The sequence below is a fragment of the Lampris incognitus genome, chromosome 11, assembly GCF_029633865.1.
Source record: "Lampris incognitus isolate fLamInc1 chromosome 11, fLamInc1.hap2, whole genome shotgun sequence".
NCBI classification, from domain to species: Eukaryota; Metazoa; Chordata; class Actinopteri; order Lampriformes; family Lampridae; genus Lampris; species Lampris incognitus.
Genome location: NC_079221.1, coordinates 58,552,867 through 58,575,366, shown reverse-complemented (window position 1 = coordinate 58,575,366; position 22,500 = coordinate 58,552,867). Strand labels below are relative to the sequence as shown.

General features: G+C 45.7%; 1 protein-coding gene across 1 annotated transcript in view; it reads right to left on the bottom strand.

The window, feature by feature from the left end:
* Positions 1-1,813: 1,813 nt before the first annotated feature.
* neurod1 (neuronal differentiation 1) overlaps positions 1,814-22,500 on the bottom strand; it is a 22,821-nt gene continuing 2,134 nt past the window's right edge. Inside the window, exons 2-4 of the mRNA XM_056289969.1 lie at positions 21,416-21,680; positions 19,246-19,475; positions 1,814-2,385 (exon numbers count right to left, since the gene is read on the bottom strand). Coding sequence (XP_056145944.1) covers positions 1,814-2,385; positions 19,246-19,475; positions 21,416-21,675 — 1,062 coding nt within the window. The 5' untranslated portion in view covers positions 21,676-21,680. The remainder of the gene's footprint in view (positions 2,386-19,245; positions 19,476-21,415; positions 21,681-22,500) is intronic.

Sequence of the window (22,500 nt, the reverse complement as noted above, 5' to 3'; positions counted from 1 at the left end):
TGATCCACCTGACCTATATGTCTTTGAGTCAAGTCCCTCGACCGAAATGTCTTTGATCCACCTGACCTACATGTCTTTGATTCACCTGACCTACATGTCTTTGAGTCACCTGACCTACATGTCTTTGAGTCACCTGACCTACATGCCTTTGATTCACATAACCTACATGTCTTTGAGTCACCTGGCCTACATGTCTTTGATTCAGCTGACCTACATGTCTTTGATCCACCTGACCTACATGTCTTTGATTCACCTGACCTACACATATTTGAGTCACCTGACCTACATGTCTTTGAGTCACCTGAACCACATGTCTTTGATTCACCTGACCTACATGTCTTTGAGTCACCTGACCTACATGTCTTTGATTCCCGACCTACGTGTCTTTGAGTCCCCTGACCTACATGTCTTTGAGTCACCTGACCCACATGTCTTTGATTCACCTGACCTACATATATTTGAGTCACCTGACCTACATGTCTTTGAGTCACCTGAACCACATGTCTTTGATTCACCTGACCTACATGTCTTTGGACTGTGGGAGGAAACCGGAGCACCCGGAGGAAACTCACGCAGACACGGGGAGAACATGCAAACTCCACACAGAGGACGACCCGGGACGACCCCCAGCGTTGGACTACCCCAGGGCTTGAACCCTGTCCTCCTTGCTGTGAGGCGACCGCACTAAACACGGCACCACCGTGCCGCCCCCCCCAATAATGCGACCGCCGAAGCCGCAGCCCCTCTTGCCTCCCTGTACCCGTCCGCTGACCCAGGAGACCCCTGTCCTCTGCGGATTTGTGCCTGAGGCAGTTTAGTTGTTGGTGGGGGTACAACTCCAGGAAGACGACCAAGAGCCCATGGGTCATCTAGCCTGAGAGTCTTTCTTCTGTGTTGAGAGTCCCCTGCAGAGTTCAAACGTTCCCGAAGAAGTTGTGCTGCGGTTGAGGAATGTAGCTGTAGTCCTTGACCAGCTTCACTATGTGGACCACATAGTGAAGCTGGTCAAGGACTACAGCAGTTTATTTCATCGCTGAATCAGTGTGGTGAGGTGCTTAGAAGCAGGAGGTAAAACGTGAACCAGTTGAATTCCCTTTGTGATTGAGACGAATGGCGGAAAGGAAGACACAGACAGCAGTAGAGCTCAGTGGAAACTTTATGAAAACTAAAGTACAGGATCATGCGCATCACATCAACACAGTCCGCCTGTGGAAAAGATTCTGCTTGAAAAATAAAGCAACTTTTTGTTTGGAGTTATTTGCAATTATTGGCCAAGTATTACATAGGTTTTTTAAACGTTGCATAGTTTATTCCAGATTATTGCTCAGTGATGAAACTTCTCGCGAGACATTCGCGGAGCTGCTGTCTACGAAGAGATTGCATCATCAGTATGACATCATCATCAGAACCGAGAACTAGAGCCGTACAGAGAAAGAGTTCGCTGCGGTTGTTTCGCGGCAGCCATGTTGGTCCGTGACCGCTCAGAGACCTCCCGCCACAGGCCGCCGCAGTTGCTAGGTAACAAGTTATTCTGCGTCAGCTGATCTTTACTGTGGCCGGCATCACCGTGGCGACGTCATGGAGAACACTGTTCCATATTCCCAGTGGCCGAGAACACAGTCGGAGCTGGACTAACTCTGTCTAAATAGGGCTCTGATCCATCCTGGACTGTCTATATGTGACTGTCGGACGGACAGTTATTAAACGGTAACGATATAATATAGAGAACGCTCCCTTTCTCTGGGTCTGTCTGTCTGTCTGTCTGTCTGTCTCGCCCATCAGTCAGGCAGTCAACTGCTCCTCTTCGTCCTCCTCAGGAATCGTGGAAGATGGCGTTGAGCTGGGAGTTCATCACCCTCTCATGATGCCCCTCCAGTCCCATCAGGCCGTCCACCTGCAGCTCCACGCACCGCGGGTTGGCGTTTCCCGCATAGATGGCTGCCGCCGCATGGCCGCCCGCCGCCGCTGCCCCCCCGTAGTGCATGCTGAAGGCAAAGGTCTTGTCGTATTCTGCGGAGGAGACGGGCTCGTGTTTGAAGGAGGAGAAGTTCCCGTTGACGCTGAGCGGCGGGCTGAGCGGCGCTCCGTCGAAGGCAGGGCTGGAGCACTCGGTGATCAGGATGCTCTCGAAGAAGGGCTCCAGGGCGCTGCCATACTGCTGCGGCTTGACCTGGTGGAAGATGTGGGAGGCCTCCATACTGCCGTAGGGAGGGCTGGGCAGACCAGGAGTCAGGCCAGGGCTCTGGTAGGAGTAATGTCCGCCGTACGGAGAACCTCCCGCCACCTGCAGGTGAGCCGGTAACTCCGCCGTCTGCTCAGGGAGGAAGGTTCTGGGATTGAGTTGAAGACAGCCTGCGACCAGGTTGGTGGTGGGCTGAGAGAGACCTGAAAGATACAGAACAGACCTTCAGTCACTCATCCGTCTGTCTATGCATGGGTCTATTTCCTGGCGGACATGGTGGCGATGTGTCTCTGAAATTACCTAAAATTGTCCCTGCCACTCATTTGATATTAACTGCACGTGCGTTTAAATCAAATATAATTTCCGTCGGCTCTACAAAGGCTTAACTCCCTCGTGCTCCCACTGCATGACGAACAGAGTTTCTATTGGTGTTTGTTCGCTTTGTCTCCGCCTCCTTCACATGCAGCGATGTGATTGGTGGAGCGTGACTCGGCGCAGTGAGAGAGCACGAGACGTCCAGGCTGTCGTGACGCAGCCGCTTTGCCGTCTGTGATCACCACGTGACGTCACTGACAGCTGTGCTGAGCGCGCGAACCCACCACTAACTGTGTTCGTCCTGCTACAGTCAGCGCTGCACACACACTAATAGTTGCGCATGACAACCTTATGCTAGCAGCTGCTCTGCTTAGCTAACATTAGCGTATAACATTAGCATGTACATGCTAATGTTATACGCAGGACAAGCGGTTCAGATAATGAACGGATGGATGGATGTAAGTAGCTAGCTAGCTAGCTAGCAGACTGGGCGTCCCGCCAGGGTGAGCAGCAGGCTGCTGTGTGCGGCTAGTTTGGACCTGGCTGACAGTAAATGTTCTGGTTCTTCCCGTGGTGCTCTCGGACTTGTTGGCCAAACGAGAAGAGCGTCAGTAATTCTTCCAGGATCGCTAGTTTGCTATTCTGCCCCCACCCCGGGTTGGAACCCCGAACTCTGTGTGGCTGCAGGGTTGCTGAAGTTCACATGGACATGAATGATGTTCTGATGAAGCCGCTGCAGTAGTTCCTCCTACTTCAGCAGTCTGGATCAGCATCATGCACATCCAGGAAGACAGACACCTAGCTGTGATTCCTGGGAAGATGGAAGGAGCTATGTGTGCAGGGAGAGGCTGACGTAGCTCACAGCTTTACATCTATCAGGCCCATCAGCCTCTAACTTCTATCTACTGTTGCAACACGAGCTCCCCTCATTTCATAACCAGCACAGCAAACTAATACTTCCACTCAGTAACACATGCTATGATGTTGTTTACAGCTAGTTATATATATATATATATATATATATATATATATATATATATAAAACGTTGTTTACAGGTAGTTATATATAATATAATGTTGTTTACAGGTAGTTATATATAATATAATGTTGTTTCATGTAGTTATATATACTATAATGTTGATTACAGGTAGATATATATATATATATATAAAACGTTGTTTACAGGTAGTTATATATAATATAATGTTGTTTACAGGTAGTTATATATAATATAATGTTGTTTCATGTAGTTATATATACTATAATGTTGATTACAGGTAGTTATATATATATATATATATATATATATATATATATATATCGTTGTTTACAGGTAGTTATATATAATATAATGTTGTTTACAGGTAGTAGTTATATACAATATAGTGTTTACAGGTAGTTATATATAATATAATGTTGTTTCATGTAGTTATATATAATATAATGTTGTTTACAGGTAGTTATATGTAATATAATGTTGTTTACAGGTAGTTATATATACAATGGTGTTTACAGCTAGTTATATATAATATTGTGGTGACCCACATCTATATAACTAGAGACATTCACCTAAGAGGACAGTGTACCTTTAAGGGAAGAGGTGAGGGGTCAGATAATGCACTTCCGCTTCCGGTACACAGTTCAGAGTCGTTGTCGAACGTATGACATGCAAAGTTGGAGCCAGTAAACTACCTCGACCACGTCTACTCTCACGTCTCCTGTCTCGTTGTTTTCTAACTCCACATTGGTGACCCCGACGTGATCGAACTACTAATACGAGTATGTCTGACAACGACGACGCCGGTGCTAACAACATGGCTATTGCTAACGCTAGCATTTACACCGCTACTGTGAAGCTACCCGACTTTTGGCAGCATAATCCACGGCCGTGGTTTCAACATGTGGAAGCCCAGTTCCAGCTGAGAGGGATAACGCAGGATGCAACGCAGTACTTCCACGTAGTGGCGGCGTTAGACGCATCGACAACGGCGCGAGCAATGACGCTGTTGGAAGCTCCGCCAGCTGCTGGCAAGTACGATGCTATAAAGACATTCCTCCTGAAACTATTTGAACTGTCGGAGCTGGAGAAGGCAGACCGTTTACTGTCCCCGAATGGCCTCGGCGACGGCAAACCGTCTGAGTTAATGGAACAAATGCTGTCTGTGCTGGGATCGGCTGATCCGGCCTTTCTTTTCACACGCATTTTTCTGAGGCGGCTCCCCGCACCTGTACGCACAGCACTGGCCAGTTCTCCTCTCGCCGCCTCCAAGGACTACCGTTCTCTGGCTGCTGAAGCAGACAGGGTTTTCCTGGCCAACCGGCAACAGTTTGTGCATGCCCTGCTACCCCACCAGACCGCCCCACCACCACCTGTGTACGACTATATGGACACCGCGGCTGCGGTGACAGCCCGCCGCCGACCTGACGACGGGCTCTGTTATTACCATGCCAGGTTTGGGGCAAAAGCAAAACAGTGTCGCAAACCCTGCAGTTACAGGGTTCAGGGAAACGCCAAGGCCGGCGCTCGTTAACGGCTATGGGCACCGGCCGTGACTGCAAGCTGCTGTTCATCAGAGACTCCTTGTCGGGCCGGCGGCTGCTGGTTGACTCTGGCGCTCAACGCAGCATACTACCTGTTATGTATGCACACATCGACAGTGCTGCATTTGATTTGGTGCTGTTCTATTGTGCTGGGATCGATTGGTGATGCCTGCGGGCTCTGGGTTGTTTGATCGGGTCTGCCTGTGATGCTGTGTCAGTCTAGATAAAGAATGCCACGGAGAGGTTGTGTCGAGCGACAGCGCTGTGTCCTGACGTGATTTCTAAACTTAAAATTGGCGACGAGGATGGCTGATATCTCTCTCCCACCACCTGCCCCCTTCCTGGCGTTACCTGGCGAGCCTCCGGTACCATGGACTCGCTGGCTACATAGTTTTGAAAATTACATCATCGCCTCAGGGCTCGACGACGTGAGCCAGGCTAGGAAGACCGCTCTGTTGCTACACTGCTTGGGAGCAGAGGGTCATTGTGTGCTCGGGTCTCTGGGGAACGTCACAAGCTTTGCCGAAGCTGTGGGACTTATGAGCACCCATTTCGCTGCTCCACAGAGTGCCCTCCTTCGGCGATTTATATTCCGTCAGCGACACCAACTGCCTGGTGAGTCTGTGCGGCAGTACGTAGCTAATTTGCGAGGGCTAGCTAGCTCATGCAAGTTTGGCGCGCTTCAGGACGAGATGGTTCGCGACCAGCTAATCGAACACACCAACAACGCAAAGGTGCGTGAGACTCTCCTGCTGGAAAAAGACGATCTGCTGCTGTCCAGAGCAATTACCATCGCACTACAGGTCGAGGGAGCAGCTGAGTGTGCTGCTATGCTAAATACACAGCAAGTGGCCACCTCCAGTCAAGCTGCCAACGACTCCTCCCTCTACTCACGGCTGCCCCTCGGGACGCAACCCAGCCAGAGCGAGGCGGGCGCCGACTCCACTGGGGACGTCTTGCAACTGCAACGACGGCGTTCTCGGCCCCGCCCTCAACAGTCCTGTGGTAACTGTGGATCTCGGTCTCATGTTTCAAGGGCTCAGAACTGCCCTGCCCGTGGCCAGACATGCCGTAGCTGCGGTAAGCACAATCACTTTGCCAACGTCTGTCGATCTTCCCCGGCTGGGTCAGAGGGCCACACCCCCCAGTCTTCAACCGCCGTCATTCACAAGGTGAGCTCTGCGCCAGTGTCATTCAAATCATGCACAGTCAACATTAATGATGTGTGCATTCCCCTGCTGTTGGACACCGGTGCAAGTGTGTCTCTCCTGAATGTTGATACCTACAGTCAATTTTTCGGTTCACTGCCATCCGTGCTGGCTGGCATACTGGGCGTGGCCATTTATCTGGACGATATAGTGGTACACGGGCCCACCAGTGAAATCCACGACAAGCGCCTTAACATGGTCTTCGCAGCCCTGTCCAAGCACAAGCTAACTCTCAATGCTGAGAAATGTGTCCTCTCTGTGCCAGCCATCGACTTCGTGGGGTTCCGGCTGTCAGCGAGCGGTGTAACTCCACTACAATCCAACGTGGACGCCATTCAGGCCATCCCAGAGCCCAGCTCGGCCGCCCAGGTCGCCTCCTTCCTGGGTATGACAAGTTACTACCTGAGGTTTCTTCCCCAGTACTCTGCGACCACAGCCCCCCTGCGCCAGCTGCTGCGTAAGGACGAGCCATGGGTGTGGTCAAAGGCATGCAGTGACGCTGTGCGTGATCTCAAGACTCAACTGACTTCACCACCAGTGTTGGCTCACTTCAACATCTCCAGCTCCACCTTTGTGACCTGTGATGCATCAGCCACAGCGATAGGGGCCGTGCTGTCTCAAACCCAGAACGGTGTGGAGAAGCCCATTGCCTTCGCCTCCCGTGCCCTCAACCTGACCGAGCAGCGGTACTCCGTGGGTGAGCGTGAGGCGTTAGCCTGTATCTGGGCTTGTGAAAGGTGGCACCTCTACCTCTATGGCCGCTCCTTCACCCTCAGGACAGATCACCAGGCCCTGACAGCGCTGCTGTCCACATCTGGGACAGGCCACAAACCCCTGAGGCTGCACCGCTGGTCTGACCGCCTCCGCCAGTACAACTTCAGCCTGCAGTTCACCCCAGGCAGAGACAATGTTGTCACCGACCTGCTCTCTCGCTCTGTCTCCACCCCAGCTCCACAGACGGACACTGACTATGTGGAAAAGGACATTGTCCAAATGCTACACACACCCCTTCAGGCCACTGTCTCTCTGAAGGAGCTGAGGGCAGCCTCCGAACAGGACCCTGTCCTCTCCCAGCTCCGCACCTACATCCAGAACGGCTGGCCTCACAAGGTCCCAGAGGAGCTGGCTGCGTTCTCCCGAGTCAGACAGGAGCTCTCCTGCTGGAACGACACCTGCGTGGCACGTGGGTTTTGCACAGTGGTCCCAGCTGCTCTCCGTGCACGTGTTTTGAATACGGCGCATGAAGGCCACCTGGGCATTGTGAAACTGAAACAGCGCTGCCGAGACCTGGTGTGGTGGCCGGGGATAGACAGAGATATTGAGGCTCTGGTGAAGGACTGTTCTGCCTGCCTTGTGAGTGGCAAGACTGTCCACCAGGCTCCCCCACCCCTACAACCTCTCGCCTGGCCCTCTCAGCCCTGGGAACACCTGCAGTTGGACATTTGTGGTGAGATCCATGGAGTTCCCCACCACCAACGCTTCATGGTGGTCGCCTACGATCTACACTCAAAATGGCCTGAACTCACCACTTCCGGCACTGTGACCTCACAGATCATCATCGACTTCCAGGACTCTCTTTTCTCTCGCTGGGGCCTCCCAAAGGCCATCACCACTGACAACGGCCCTCAGCTGGTCTCTGCTGAGTTCACTGCTTATCTCGAAAGCAAGGGCATCCGTCATATACGCACTGCGTACTACCACCCCCAGGCCAATGGCGGCGTTGAACGTTTTCACCAGTCACTGAAGAACGGCCTCAGAGCACACATGGCCCAAGGGTGCTCTTTCACGCAGGCCATCCGTCACACTCTGCTGCACTATCGGGCCACACAGCACTCGACCACAGGCGTCTCCCCAGCCTCTCTCATGCTAGGCCGGGAACTGTGCATGCCCCTTGACAGGCTCCGCCCCTCCACACCTCAGGCACCTCCCTCTGGGGTCAGAGCCTCAGTCACTCGTCAGCAGACGCGGATGAAGCAACGGTTTGACCAGTCAAAACGAACCAGGGTGCCAGACATCAATGTGTCAGACTGGGTCAGGGTCAGCAGGCCCCACAGGGACAATAAAATGGCTTCATACTGGTCCTCTCCTCTCCAAGTCACCCGTCAGCTGGGCCCAGCCACTTACCTCCTCAGCGATGGCACTCGGTGGCACTCCAGTCGTCTACGGAAGGTGTCAGCTCCGCCACACACAGCTGGTGACACAACCATAGCCATTCCCTCAGCATGGCGAGACGCCCCGGGGCTTCATGCAGCTCCTACACGGGCCCCAGACATTCCTGGGCCTCAGCTTCCCCTGCCTTCTCCCTCCCCACCTCGGCCTGCCCAGCCTCAGGCCGCCCCGCGACCTGTTCGCACACGTTTACGCCCTGGCCACCTAGAGGACTTTGTGTCAACCTTTCATGTTTGAAATCCTGCCGGGGGGGGGGGAATGTTATGTATGCACACATCGACAGTGCTGCATTTGATTTGGTGCTGTTCTATTGTGCTGGGATCGATTGGTGATGCCTGCGGGCTCTGGGTTGTTTGATCGGGTCTGCCTTTGATGCTGTGTCAGTCTAAATAAAGAATGCCACGGAGAGGTTGTGTCGAGCGACAGCGCTGTGTCCTGACGTGATTTCTAAACTTAATACTACCAGCACAAACTGTGGACACGATGACCGACAGTCACGGCCCCCAGATGGACGCCGCCAACGGCACGTCCATTCGGACGTACGGTATCAGACATGTGGACGTGTGTTTTGGCGGCCGAGACTTTGTGATGGCTGCTGTATCCACCCCGCTCCTAGGTGCGTATTTCCTCTGTGCTTTCAACCTGCTGGTGGATGTTAAAAACTGTCGCGTGATTGATGCCGTCTCTTTTGCGTCATACCCCTGCACGCTTGGGGGGGGGGCTGGAGCGCTGTGCCTCGCTAACACACTCTCCACCGGGGATCCATACCAACGCCTGCTCGCCAATTTCCCCGAGCTCACCACACCCACCTTCTCCTCGGCGGTGGCCAAGCACGGCGTGGAACATCATATCACCACAGTGGGCCCCCCAGTTTACGCCCGGGCCCGACGCCTCGACTCGGCCAAGCTCGCAATAGCCAGGGAGGAGTTTTCGACTATGGAGCGCCTCGGCATTGTCCGCCGTTCTGACAGCCCCCGGGCTTCCCCTCTTCACATGGTTACTAAGGCCGACGGGGGTTGGCGCCCGTGCGGGGACTACCGTCGCCTAAACAATGCCACGACCCCCGACCGGTACCCCATACCGCACATACAAGATTTCTCTACCCACCTGGCGGGCGCTGCCATCTATTCCAAAATCGACTTAGTGCGGGGGTATCACCAAGTGCCGGTCCACCCACTGGATGTCCCAAAAACGGCTGTCATCACACCCTTTGGGCTCTTTGAGTTCTTACGTATGCCTTTCGGTCTTAAAGGGGCGGCGCAGACGTTTCAACGCCTTATGGATTCTGTGCTCCGCGACATGCCATTTTTGTTTGTGTACTTAGACGACATCCTCGTGGCCAGCGCGTCGGCGGAGGAACACATGACGCACCTCAGACAGCTGTTTGACAGGCTCAGCGAACACGGCCTCATCATCAACCCAGCTAAGTGTCAGTTCGGGGCGTCGTCCATCACCTTCCTCGGGCACAACATCACTCCACAGGGGGCCGTTCCCCTCCCTGCCAGGGTTGAGGCTGTCACCATGTTCCCCCGCCCCCGCACTGTACAGTCGCTACAGGAATTCCAGGGCATGGTGAACTTTTATAACCGTTTCCTGTCCCGTGCCGCCCACATCATGCGTCCCCTGTATGAGGCCCTGCGGGGTAAGAAGTCTAAGGACGAGCTGGACTGGTCTTCGGGGATGGACGAGGCTTTTGTGGCCGCCAAGACCGCGCTGGCCAATGCTGCGCTGCTAGCTCACCCGTCGCCTGCCGCCCCCATAACCCTTACAACGGATGCCTCCGACTACGCCGTGGGGACCGTGTGTGAGCAGTGGGGGGGGGGGGGGGCTGGCAGCCGTTGGCGTTCTTCAGTAAACAACTCCGTGAGAGCGAGCGCAAATACAGCACCTTTGATAGGGAACTACTGGGTCTCTTCCTCGCAACCAGACACTTTAGGTTCCTATTGGAGGGCCGACAGTTCACCGCTTTCGTGGACCACAAACCGCTGACGTTCTGTATGGCCAAAACCTCAGAACCGTGGTCTGGGCGTCAGCAGCGCCATCTCGCGGCGGTTTCCGAGTTTACCACGGACATACAACACGTGTCGGGCAAGGATAACTTCGTCGCCGACTGCCTTTCACGGGCGGTTGTTAACGCCGTTCACTTGGGACTCGACTACGCCGCTATGGCAGCGGACCAAGCCAAGGACGCGACCGTTCAAGACTACCGGTCGACCCCTACGGCTGGAGGACGTGACGTTCGACGCGGCCAACACCACCCTCCTCTGTGACATCTCCACCGGTCAACCGCGCCCCCTGGTGCCTACTTCCTGGCGGCGCCGAGTTTTCGACACCGTCCACGGCCTTTCCCACCCGGAAGTGAAGGCCTCGACCAAGCTGGTGAGCGTCAAGTTTGTTTGGCCTGGGCTCCGTAAGGATGTTAGAGCCTGGGCCGGCTCGTGTGTGGCGTGCCAACGCGCCAAGGTGCACCGCCATACCAAGGCCCCTTTGGCGCCGTTTGTGGTTCCAGAGAGGCGGTTTGACCACGTCAATGTTGACCTGGTGGGTCCCCTGCCCCCCTCCCGTGGTTATACGTTCCTCCTCACTATTGTGGACAGGGCCACCAGGTGGCCAGAGGCTATTCTCTTGTCCTCCACGACGGCAGCAGAGGTAGCACGGGGGTTCATCGGCTGCTGGGTGGCCCGTTTCGGCACGCCGGCGACATCACGAGCGACCGGGGCTCCCAGTTTACCTCGGAGCTCTGGACGGCGGTCGCTGAGCACCTGGGGATGAAGATCCACCGCACTACGGCGTACAACCCGCAGAGCAACGGACTTTGTGAGCGGTTCCATCGGGACATGAAAGCCGCTCTGCGGGCAAGCCTCACTGGCTGCGACTGGATGGACCGGCTCCCATGGGTCATGCTCGGCCTGCGTTCGGCCCCGAAGGAAGACCTCCAGACCTCCTCCGCTGAGCTGGTGTATGGCCAGCCCCTGCGGGTTCCGGGGGAGTTTCTTCCGGATGCTACGGCTCCCTGGTCGGCCGCCTCTCACCTCAGTGCGTCCCGGAGCGCTGCCGGTGCCTTCGCTCCCGTTCCGATGTCTCAACACTGCCTCCCCCGGTCCTACGTCCCCAAGGATCTGCCATCGGCGAGGTACCTCTTCGTTAGGCACGACAGCCATCGGTCCCCGCTGCAGCCCCCATACGACGGGCCCTTCCGCGTCCTGGAGGCGGGGGATAAGAACTTTGTGGTGGACATGGGGGGCAGGCCGGAGCGGGTCGCTATAGACCGTCTCAAGCCCGCTCACTTGGACATTGGGGAGCCAATGCAATTGGCCCTACCCCCGCGGCGGGGGCGCCCTCCTAGGTCGGCCCCGGCACCTGCCTCTGTTCCTGCTTCGGCCCCGCCTATGGCCCGGGTTTCGGCCCCATCTGTTTCCCCTCCTGTGAAGCGCAGCCGTTATGGCCGCAGGGTCCGCCCCCCGACTCGTCACCTGTTTTCCCCGTGACTTTGCACTATGTCATTGACTGTTCTGTTGTAGAGTCTATTTTTATGTTCATGAGTTGCGCTTTTGCTGTTTTGCATTGTTTTGTGTAGGTGAATTCTGGGGGGGCCTGTGTGGTGATCCACATCTATATAACTAGAGACATTCACCTAAGAGGACAGTGTACCTTTAAGGGAAGAGGTGAGGGGTCAGATAATGCACTTCCGCTTCCGGTTCACAGTTCAGAGTCATTGTCGAACGTATGACATGCAAAGTTGGAGCTAGTAAACTACCTCGACTACGTCTACTCTCACGTCTCCTATCTCGTTGTTTTCTAACTCCACAATATAATATAATGTTGTTTAAAGGTACGTTTAAAGGTACATTTACTTTGACATTAGGGACTTATCATTCAGCAGGTTGCAGGTGATTAGAGAGCCTGCTAGGTTTAAATCTAGTGCGGATGTGGAGTCAAGTAGTGTAATTAATATGATTAGTCAGGGAATTTCTCATAGTGTAGATTATCAGCCTGATAGCTTGGTCTATAACATTGAGACTGTCTCCGTACCCTGCTGTATTGCTCCCAAGCTCTCCTTTCCTAAATGTGTGAATCACAATAATCTAGTAATTATTCCTACCACTGGTAGTGGTGAGATGTGGGACAAAGTACCTAATAATCTACAAAACCAAACAGCTAATGTTATCAAGAATGTGACCACATATCGTCCAAAGCGTTGGTGGCCAAAACTCTCAACAAGGTGTCTAATTCTAATTAATCTTTCACCTATTACTGGCTCTAAAGCTCTGCCTACTACTGATCACTTCCACAAGATGCTTAAATTTGGTTTCATAAATATCAGATCACTGTCTACCAAAGCCTTACTAATAAATGATCTGATTCTTGAACATAGTTTTGATATGATTAGGTTATGTGAAACATGGCTGAAAGCAAATGTTTTCCTTCCCTTAAATGAAGCTTCCCCACCTGACTATACTTATGCCCATTTAGCTCGGGCAAATCAACAAGGTGGGGGTGTTGCCTTAATATATAAATCTATTTTCAATCTAACTTCTAGACTTGAATCTAAATTCCAGTCTTTTGAGGCTCTTGTTCTTGGTCCATCTCCCTCAGCCATGAATAGACTTGGCTCAGTCCAAATTGTGATACTCTATCGGCCTCCTGGCTGTTACTCGTTATTTCTTGAAGAATTTGGAGAATTTGTCTCAGGCCTTGTTACTCACTCTGTTGAGATTCTAATTCTAGGTGATTTCAATATTCATCTGAATAAGGCTGCTGATCCTCTAAGTAAAGCCTTTCTGGCACTAGTTGATACTTTTGGGTTCACTCAGTCTGTTCAAGAGTCAACTCATTGCAGTGGTAACACCCTTGATTTGGTTTTATCTAAAGGAATAGCTGTTTCTGATCTGAATGTCTTACCAACCACATCTGCTGTGTCTGATCATTTTCTCATCAAATTTGAAGCATTATCGGCCTGTCCAGTTAATGTCAGCACAGATGTAATTGCCACTCGCCATATTGGTCCCTCCACTGTAGCTGCATTTGGCCAGCAGCTGCCTGAAGTTTTGGTTCCTTTCACTGTGGTAAATGACTCTGTAGAAAATGTCACTAGTGACTTAAATGTGGCCCTCTCTAGTCTCCTCGATTCAGTTGCACCTCTCACTACCAGAGCTAGGCGACTAAAGAGGCCTACACCCTGGTTTAATGATGAGGCATGTGCTCTTAAGCGGACCTGCAGGAGACTGGAACGTAAATGGCGAAAATCAAAATTGGAAACTTTTTACCTATCGTGGCACGAGTGTTTATTGAAATACAAACGTGCTTTATCTACTGCAAAAACATCGTATCTCTGTCACTTAATAAATATTAATAAACATAACCCCAGATTTCTCTTTGACACTGTATCTAAACTTACTCAAAAGCAGCCGTCTATTAGCTGCTCACCATTCACAGCCCATGAATTTCTAGATTTTTTCTGCAATAAGGTTGATGAGATCTTAAACAAAATTCGTTCTTCAACTCCGTCTACTCCTGCAGATCCTGTCATACTAAATTCATATCTACACAATGAGTCACTGACAGTTCCAGTTATTACAGCTTTTGAGACTATCTCTCTTGATACTCTGACTAAGTTCGTGTCAGCTTCTAAACCACCTGCTTGCCTACTTGATCCCTTACCAGCAAAACTTTTTAACGACCTCTGGCCTTTTCTTGGACCTACAATGCTAGACATCGTTAATTTATCTCTTACTACGGGCATTGTTCCCAGCAGTTTTAAGACAGCTGTGGTTAAACCGCTACTTAAAAAACCGCACCTCGATCCAGCATCTCTTAATAACTATCGACCCGTCTCTAATCTTCCATTCTTCTGTAAAGTACTAAAGAGAGTTGTGCATCAGCAACTTTTGACCCATATAGAAGAAAACCATCTATATGAACCTTTTCAGTCGGCTTTCAGGCCTTGTCACTCCACTGAAACTGCTCTGACCAGAGTGGTAAATGATCTTTTACTGGCTATCGACTCTGATTCCACTTCTGTGCTTCTACTACTGCACCTCAGTGCAGCCTTTGGCCCCATTGATCACTGTATACTTTTAGATTAAATTGTAATTTTGGTGTCTCTGGCTTAGCTCTCTCTTGGCTTAAGTCCTACTTATCTGGAAGAACACATTGTGTCTGCTATAGTAACATTATATCAAATTTTCTGACGTTAAATATGGTGTGCCTCAGGGCCCAGTTCTTGGCCATCTGCTTTTCTCTCTTTACATTACACCTCTTGGCCAAATCATATGCAGTTATGGAATAAATTTCCATTGCTATGCTGATGATACTCAGTTGTATGTGCCTATAAGGGCTGATGATCATACTCAAATCACTAACTTAGAGGCCTGCTAGGCTACTGTGAAAAACTGGATGTCATTTAACTTTCTGCTTTTAAATTCAGATAACACCGAGATGCCGGTCATTGGCCCTGCTAGACACAGACACCAATTTGATCAAGTAATGATAACAATCGACAACTCTTTAGTTTCACAAAGTGTGGCAGCCAAAGATCTTAGTGTTACGGTTGATCCCAGCCTTTCCTTTGATAAGCACATTAAAGAAATCACCAAGACTGCCTTTTTTCATTTACGTAACATATCTAAAATCCGGTCTTTTCGCTCCATGGCTGACACAGAGACTCTAATACATGCATTTGTTTCATCCAGACTTGATTACTGTAATGTTCTGTTCTCAGGTCTGCCACATTCTAGTACTAAAAGTCTTCAGATGGTTCAGAATGCTGCTGCTAGAATCCTAACTAAAACTAGGAAATTTGACCATATTACACCAATTCTTGCCTCCCTTCATTGGCTTCCTATCCATGTTAGATCAGAATACAAGGTGCTTCTGCTGACTTATAAAATCCTAAAAGGGCTTGCTCCATCCTACCTGTCTGATCTCCTTAAACCTTACATGCTATCTCGAACTCTTTGTTCTCAAGATACAGGGCTCCTGTGTGTACCCAAAGTTAAAAAGAAGTCAGCTGGTGGCAGCAGGGCCTTTTCCTATCGGGCCCCGTTCTCATGGAATAACCTGATTGCTGCCATCAGACAATCAGAGTCTGTTGAGTCTTTAAATCCAAACTTAAAACTCATCTTTTTGCCTTAGCTTACAATTAGTTGCCTTTAAGTTGAGTGCTTCACAACCTGTACTGCATGGCGGGTTGGTTTTCTGTCTCAATGAATTTACCAACCACTGTTCTGCCGACGAGATTATCGAGTATAGATTACGACGAATTGATGACTTAGTTGATTATGGCTAATGACTATTACAAACTGTTCTCTTCTCTAACATGTCTTTTTCTCTCTCTCTGAATGATGTCTTCTCCTTTCTCTTTTTCTGTGTTTGAATGGTGTCATGTGAGTCTCTGTTGCATGCCTGTGCAGTCGGTTCTCTCCCCAGGTCTCCGTGGTGATGGTGGCCGCCATTTGGATGCTGCCTGCCCTGCCACTCCTCACCTAACTTTTTCTTATTACATGAAGATGCTGGTCACGTGGCTTGGGTCCTGGACTGCTCCGTTGGCATCTGGACACTGCTTGGCATCCTGTGCATCATGTTCTTCATAAATGTTATGTCCATTATAATTCTGTTATCCTCTTTCAATGTTGTATTATGTAAACTGCGTGAACACAACATTCATTGCACGCTGTCCGTCTTGGGAGAGAGATCCTCCTCTGTTGCTCTCCTTGAGGTTTCTTCCTATTTTTTCTTTATATAATATTTTTTTATCTAATATATAACTACATGTAAACAAAATTATATATATAACTACCTGTAAACAACATTATATATCTATAACTACCTGTAATAAACATTATATTATATATAACTACATATAACAACATTATATTATATATAACTACATGTAAACAACATAAGTTGTATGATTACAGGTAGTTATAGATATATAATGTTGTTTACAGGTAGCTCTATATATAATGTTGTTTACATGTCGTCATATATAATATAATGTTGATTACAGGTAGTTATATATAGATATATATCTATATATCTATATATCGTTGTTTACAGGTAGTTATATATAATATAATGTTGTTTACATGTAGTTATATGTAATAAAATGTTGTTTAATGTAGTTATATATAATATAATGTTGATTACAGGCAGTTATATATATAACGTTGTTTATAGGTATTTATATAATATAAAGTTGTTTACATGTAGTTATTTATAATATAATGTTGATTACAGGTAGTTATAGATATATAATGTTGTTTAAGGGTAGTTATATATATAATTTTGTTTACATGTAGTTATATATATATAATGTTGTTTACATGTAGTTATATACCATATAACGTTGATTACATGTAGTTATATATAATATAATGATGTTTTCATGTAGGTATATGTAATATAATGTTGTTTCATGTAGTTGTATATAAGATAACGTTGTTTACATGTAGTAATATGTAATATAATGTTGTTTAATGTAGTTATATATAATATAATGTTGATTACAGGTAGTTATAGATATATAATGTTGTTTAAGGGTAGTTATATATATAATTTTGTTTACATGTAGTTATATATATATGTAATGTTATTTACATGTAGTTATATACCATATAACGTTGATTACATGTAGTTATATATAATATAATGATGTTTTCATGTAGGTATATGTAATATAATATTGTTTCATGTAGTTGTATATAAGATAACGTTGTTTACATGTAGTAATATATAATTTAATGGTGTTTCCATGTAGTTATATATAATATAATGTTGTTTCATGTCGTTGTAATAATATAATGTTGTTTCATGTAGTTACATATAATATAATGCTGATTACAGGTAGTTATATATATATATAATGTTGTTTACATGTCGTGAAATATAATATAATGTTGTTTAATGTAGTTATACATAATATAATGTTGTTTACATGTAGTTATATATAATGTTGTTTACAGCTAGTTATATATATATATACATACATATAATGTTGTTTACATGTAGTTATATATAATATAATGTTGATTACATGTAATATATATATATATATATATATATATATATAGTTTACAGGTAGTTTTATATATATATAATGTTATTTACATGTAGTTACATATAATATAATGGTGTTTTCATGTAGTTATATGTAATATCATGTTGTTTCATGTAGTTTTATACAATATAATGGTTTTTACATGTAGTTATATATAATATAATGTTTTTTCATGTAGCTGTATATAATATAAAATTGTTTACATGTACTTATATATAAATAATGGTGTGTTTCTATGTAGTTATATATAAGATAATGTTGTTTCATGTAGTTATGTATAATGGTGTTTCCATGTACTTATGAATAATATAATGTTGTTTCATTTAGTTGTATATAATATAATGGTGTTTCATGTACTTATGAATAATATAATGTTGTTTTATGTGTTGCCTCAAAGAGCAACATTTACCAAAGCTAAGCGGTCTGCAACTTTGAATCTGCATCAGTTATCAGATGAATTTCATTCATTCATTCATTCATCATCAGCCGCTTCTCCGGGGTCGGGTCGGGTGGCGGTGGCAGCAAGCTAAGCAGGGCACTCCAGACGTCCCTCTCCCCAGCAACGCCCTCCAGCTCCTCCTGGGAGATCCCAAGGCGTTCCCAGGCCAGATTGGACATGTAGTCCCTCCAGCGAGTTCTGGGTCTACTCCGGGGTCTCCTTCCAGTTGGACGTGCCCGGTAAACCTCCAAAGGAAGGAGCCCAGGAGGCATCCTGATCAGATGCCTGAACCACCTCAACTGGCTCCTTTCGATGCGAAGGAGCAGCGGCTCTACTCCGAGCTCCCTCCGCATGTCTGAGCTCCTCACCCTATCTCTAAGGCTGAGCCCAGACACCCTACGGAGGAAACTCATTTCAGCCGCTTGTATCCACGATCTCACCCTTTCGGTCACTACCCAAAGCTCATGACCATAGGGGAGGGTTGGAATGAAGACTGACTGGTGAATTGAAAGCTTTGCATCCCGGCTCAGCTCCTTCTTCACCACAACGGTCCGGTACAACGTCCGTATTACTGCTGGTGCTGCACCAATCCACCTGTCAATCTCCCGATCCATCCTACCCTCACTCGTGAACAAGACCCCAAGATACGTGAGCTCCTTCACTTGAGGCAACAACTCATCCCCAACCCGGATGATTTTAACGATTTAAAAGTTAAAATATTGTGATTGCACTGATCATTTTACACCTCCTCTTGTGTTCAAGAAATATATCATCTATATATATATATATATATATATATATATATATATATATATATATATATATATATATATATATATATATATATATGATCTTTCTATCATCTCTACTTAATATCTATATAACCACAGTACATTGTGTAGAATAACCGGAAATGCAATGAAAAATTCCTAAATTTTCTGGGGGAGGACAAATGTATGTCCCTCACCACTTTCCAAATCAAACTACACCCTTGTTTCTATCTATCTATCTATCTATCTGTCTATCTGTCTGTCTGTCTGTCTGTCTGTCTGTCTGTCTGTCTGTCTGTCTGTCTGTCTGTCTGTCTGTCTGTCTATCTATCTATCTATCTATCTATCTATCTATCTATCTATCTATCTATCTATCTATCTATCTATCTATCTATCTATCTATCTATCTATCTATCTGTCTGTCTGTCTGTCTGTCTGTCTGTGTTGACAGTAGAGGAGGAATGGCTGAAGTCAGATCAGATCAGATCAGATAAGAGGTCTTCTTCTAAACTGGCTGAAGGTTCAGAGGGTTTGTTGTTGGTCCACGTGTTGCTCATCAAACCTTTGCAGAGCGCCTGGACGAAGCTCATGAGGTCCGGGGACTTTCCGGACCGGAGGATCTCGCTGAGGGCCCAGATGTAGTTCTTGGCCAGGCGCAGCGTCTCTATCTTGGAGAGTTTCTGAGTTTTGGAGTAACACGGAACCACCTTCCTCAGACTCTCCAGCGCGTCGTTCAGCCCGTGCATCCGGTTCCGCTCACGCGCGTTGGCTTTCATCCGCCGCATCTTGAACCTGCAAGAGTTCATGTCGTTCCTGATCAATCCGTTCACATCCTACAAGTGAGTGATTACTCAGGATCTGGTGAATGATTATTTATCCATGATAAGACATGACGACACATGAGCATGAAGACATGAAGTTAAATTCCGCGGAAGGTTTCAGAACAAACCAGAGCGGTTTTTATTTAAAGAACACATTTAATTTATTTTAAAGACATATTTGATTTATTTTAAAGAAACATTTAATTTATTTTAAAGACACATTTAATTTATTTTAAAGACACATTTAATTTATTTTGAAGACAGATTTATCTTATTTTAAAAACATATTTAACTAATTTTAAAGACATATTTAACTTATTTTAAAGACACATATCAGTTATCTTAAAGACAAATTTAATTTATTTTAAAGACATATTTAACTTATTTTAAAGACACATATCAGTTATCTTAAAGACAAATTTAATTTATTTTAAAGACATATTTAACTTATTTAAAGACACATTTAATTTATTTTAAAGACATATTTAACTTATTTTAAAGACATTTAACTTATTTCAAAGACACGTTTAATTTATTTTAGACATTTAACTTATTTTAAAGAAACATTTAACTTATGTTAGAGACATTTAATTAAAGATATATTTAACTTATTTTAAAGACACATTTGAGTTATTTTAAAGACAGATTTAACTAATTTTAAAGACCCGTTTAACTTATTTTAAAGACACGTTTAATTTATTTTAAAGACATTTAACTTATTTTAAAGACATATTTAACTTATTTTAAAGACACATTTAATTTATTTTAAAGACATATTTAACTTATTTTAAAAACATTTAAATCATTTTAAAGACATATTTAACTTATTTTAAAGACAATTTCAGTTATTTTAAAGACAGATTTAACTTATTTTAAAGACACATTTAACTTATTTTAAAGACACATTTAATTTATTTTAAAGACATATTTAACTTATTTTAAAGACATTTAACTTATTTTAAAGACACATTTAATTTATTGTAAAGACATATTTAACTTATTTTAAAGACACATTTAATTTATTTTAAAGACATATTTAACTTATTTTAAAGACCCGTTTAATTTATTTTAAAAACACATTTATTTTATTTCAGACACAGTTAACGTATTTTAAAGACATATTTAACTTATTTTAAATACACGTTTAATTTATTTTAGACATTTAACTTATTTTAAAGAAATATTTAATTTATGTTAAAGACACATTTAATTAAAGACATATTTAACTTAATTTAAAGACATATTTGACTTATTTTAAAGACCCCTTTAATTTATTTTAAAGACTTATTTAACTTATTTTAAATACATATTTAACCTATTTTGAAGACATTTAACTGATTTTAAAGATACATTTCATTTATTTTGAAGACAGATTTGACTTATTTTAAAGACATATTTCTTACTTTAAAAACACTTTTAATTTATTTTAAAGACAATTTTAATTCATTTTAAAGACATATTTAACTTATTTTAAAGACGTATTTAGTTTATTTTAAAGATATATTCAAATCATTTAAAGAGACATTTACTTTATTTTAAAGACGTAATTTATTTTAAAGATACATTTAATTTATTTAAAGACACATTTACTTTATTTTGAAGACGTATTTGATTTATTTTAAAGACATATTTAATGAGCCGAGCTTTGTTTCCACATCATTATGAAACTGTGATCAGAACTCCTCACCTGTGAGCTCTTATAGATTTTAACACCTTTCGCTTTATATATGTCAATCAAAATATATGAACTATTATTAATTATTAATTATTATTGTTATTTAAGCTTTCATAGTCTAGCTGGACTCTGATTATTTACTGACTGAGTCATTCTTAAATAATTCAGATGGTGGGTCGTCACTTTACGTGATTATTAAATTGAATCAATTAACACGACCTATTAAAACTCAAAACCTTTGCAGGCGCGCTTTCGTCATCTTCTTCTTCTTTGGCCCGCGTCTCTTGGGTTTGTTCTCTCCTTCTTCTTCCTCTTCCTCTTCCTCCTCTTCCGCATCTTCCTCCTCCTCCTCGTCCTCCTCTAACCGCTGCAGCCCGTCCTCCTCCTCTTCTCCTGTCTCCATCCCTGCTCCGTCAGCACGCGGCGGTTCTCCGCCCGACGCCTCCTCCTGACCGCCGGCCTGCGGCGCGCGCTCCTCCGGGAAAGACTTGGTCATGTTACCTGAAACACACGCGCGCACACGCAGAGGGTATCATGGCTCTGTTGAAGTGAAATGTAAGTGGTCACGTCGTGACTGTAGTTTAAAGTTAGAAATCCTACCAGCTGTGGTGACGGCTCGCCTTATGAGACCAGGAGGTCCATAAGAAAAAACAACATTTAGCTTCTACAGTACAACTATAACGTGTCCAAAACATTATACAATGGTTTTCTATTGTGACACAGTTGTCCCCGTGCATTGAAACAGTGTTTGGTCAGTTATATTATCGTGGTGTCTAAAGGTCGGCAATAAAACCATGAGAAGGTTATGCCGCATGGGGGGCTACAGAACAACAAACAGATAAAACCAATGAACGAAAGGCAGATCTTCCTTTTCTAATGAGACAACTGGAAGCCAAGTTACAGTAGCATGAGGTGAGGTGAGATGAGATGAGGTTAGATGAGACGAGATGTGGTGAGATGATGTGAGATGAAGTGAAATGAGATGAAATGGGATTATGTAAAGTGAGGTGAGATGAGATGAGATGAGATTAGGTGAGATGATGTGAGATGAGGTGAGATGATGTGAGATGAGACGAGATGAGATGAGGTGAGGTGAGATGAGACGAGATGAGATGAGGTGAGGTGAGGTGAGATGAGCAGTCAGTGCAGCCAGAATAAAGGCTGAAATGTGTGTGAGTGTGTTGCGGTGGTCCAGGATGAAGGAGAGACAGGTGACTTGTGTGATGTCAGAAGGTTTGTACAGAGAAGAAAAAGGTCCTTTGTGTGTGTGTGTGAGAGAGAGAGAGAGAGAGAGAGAGAGAGAGAGAGAGAGAGAGAGAGA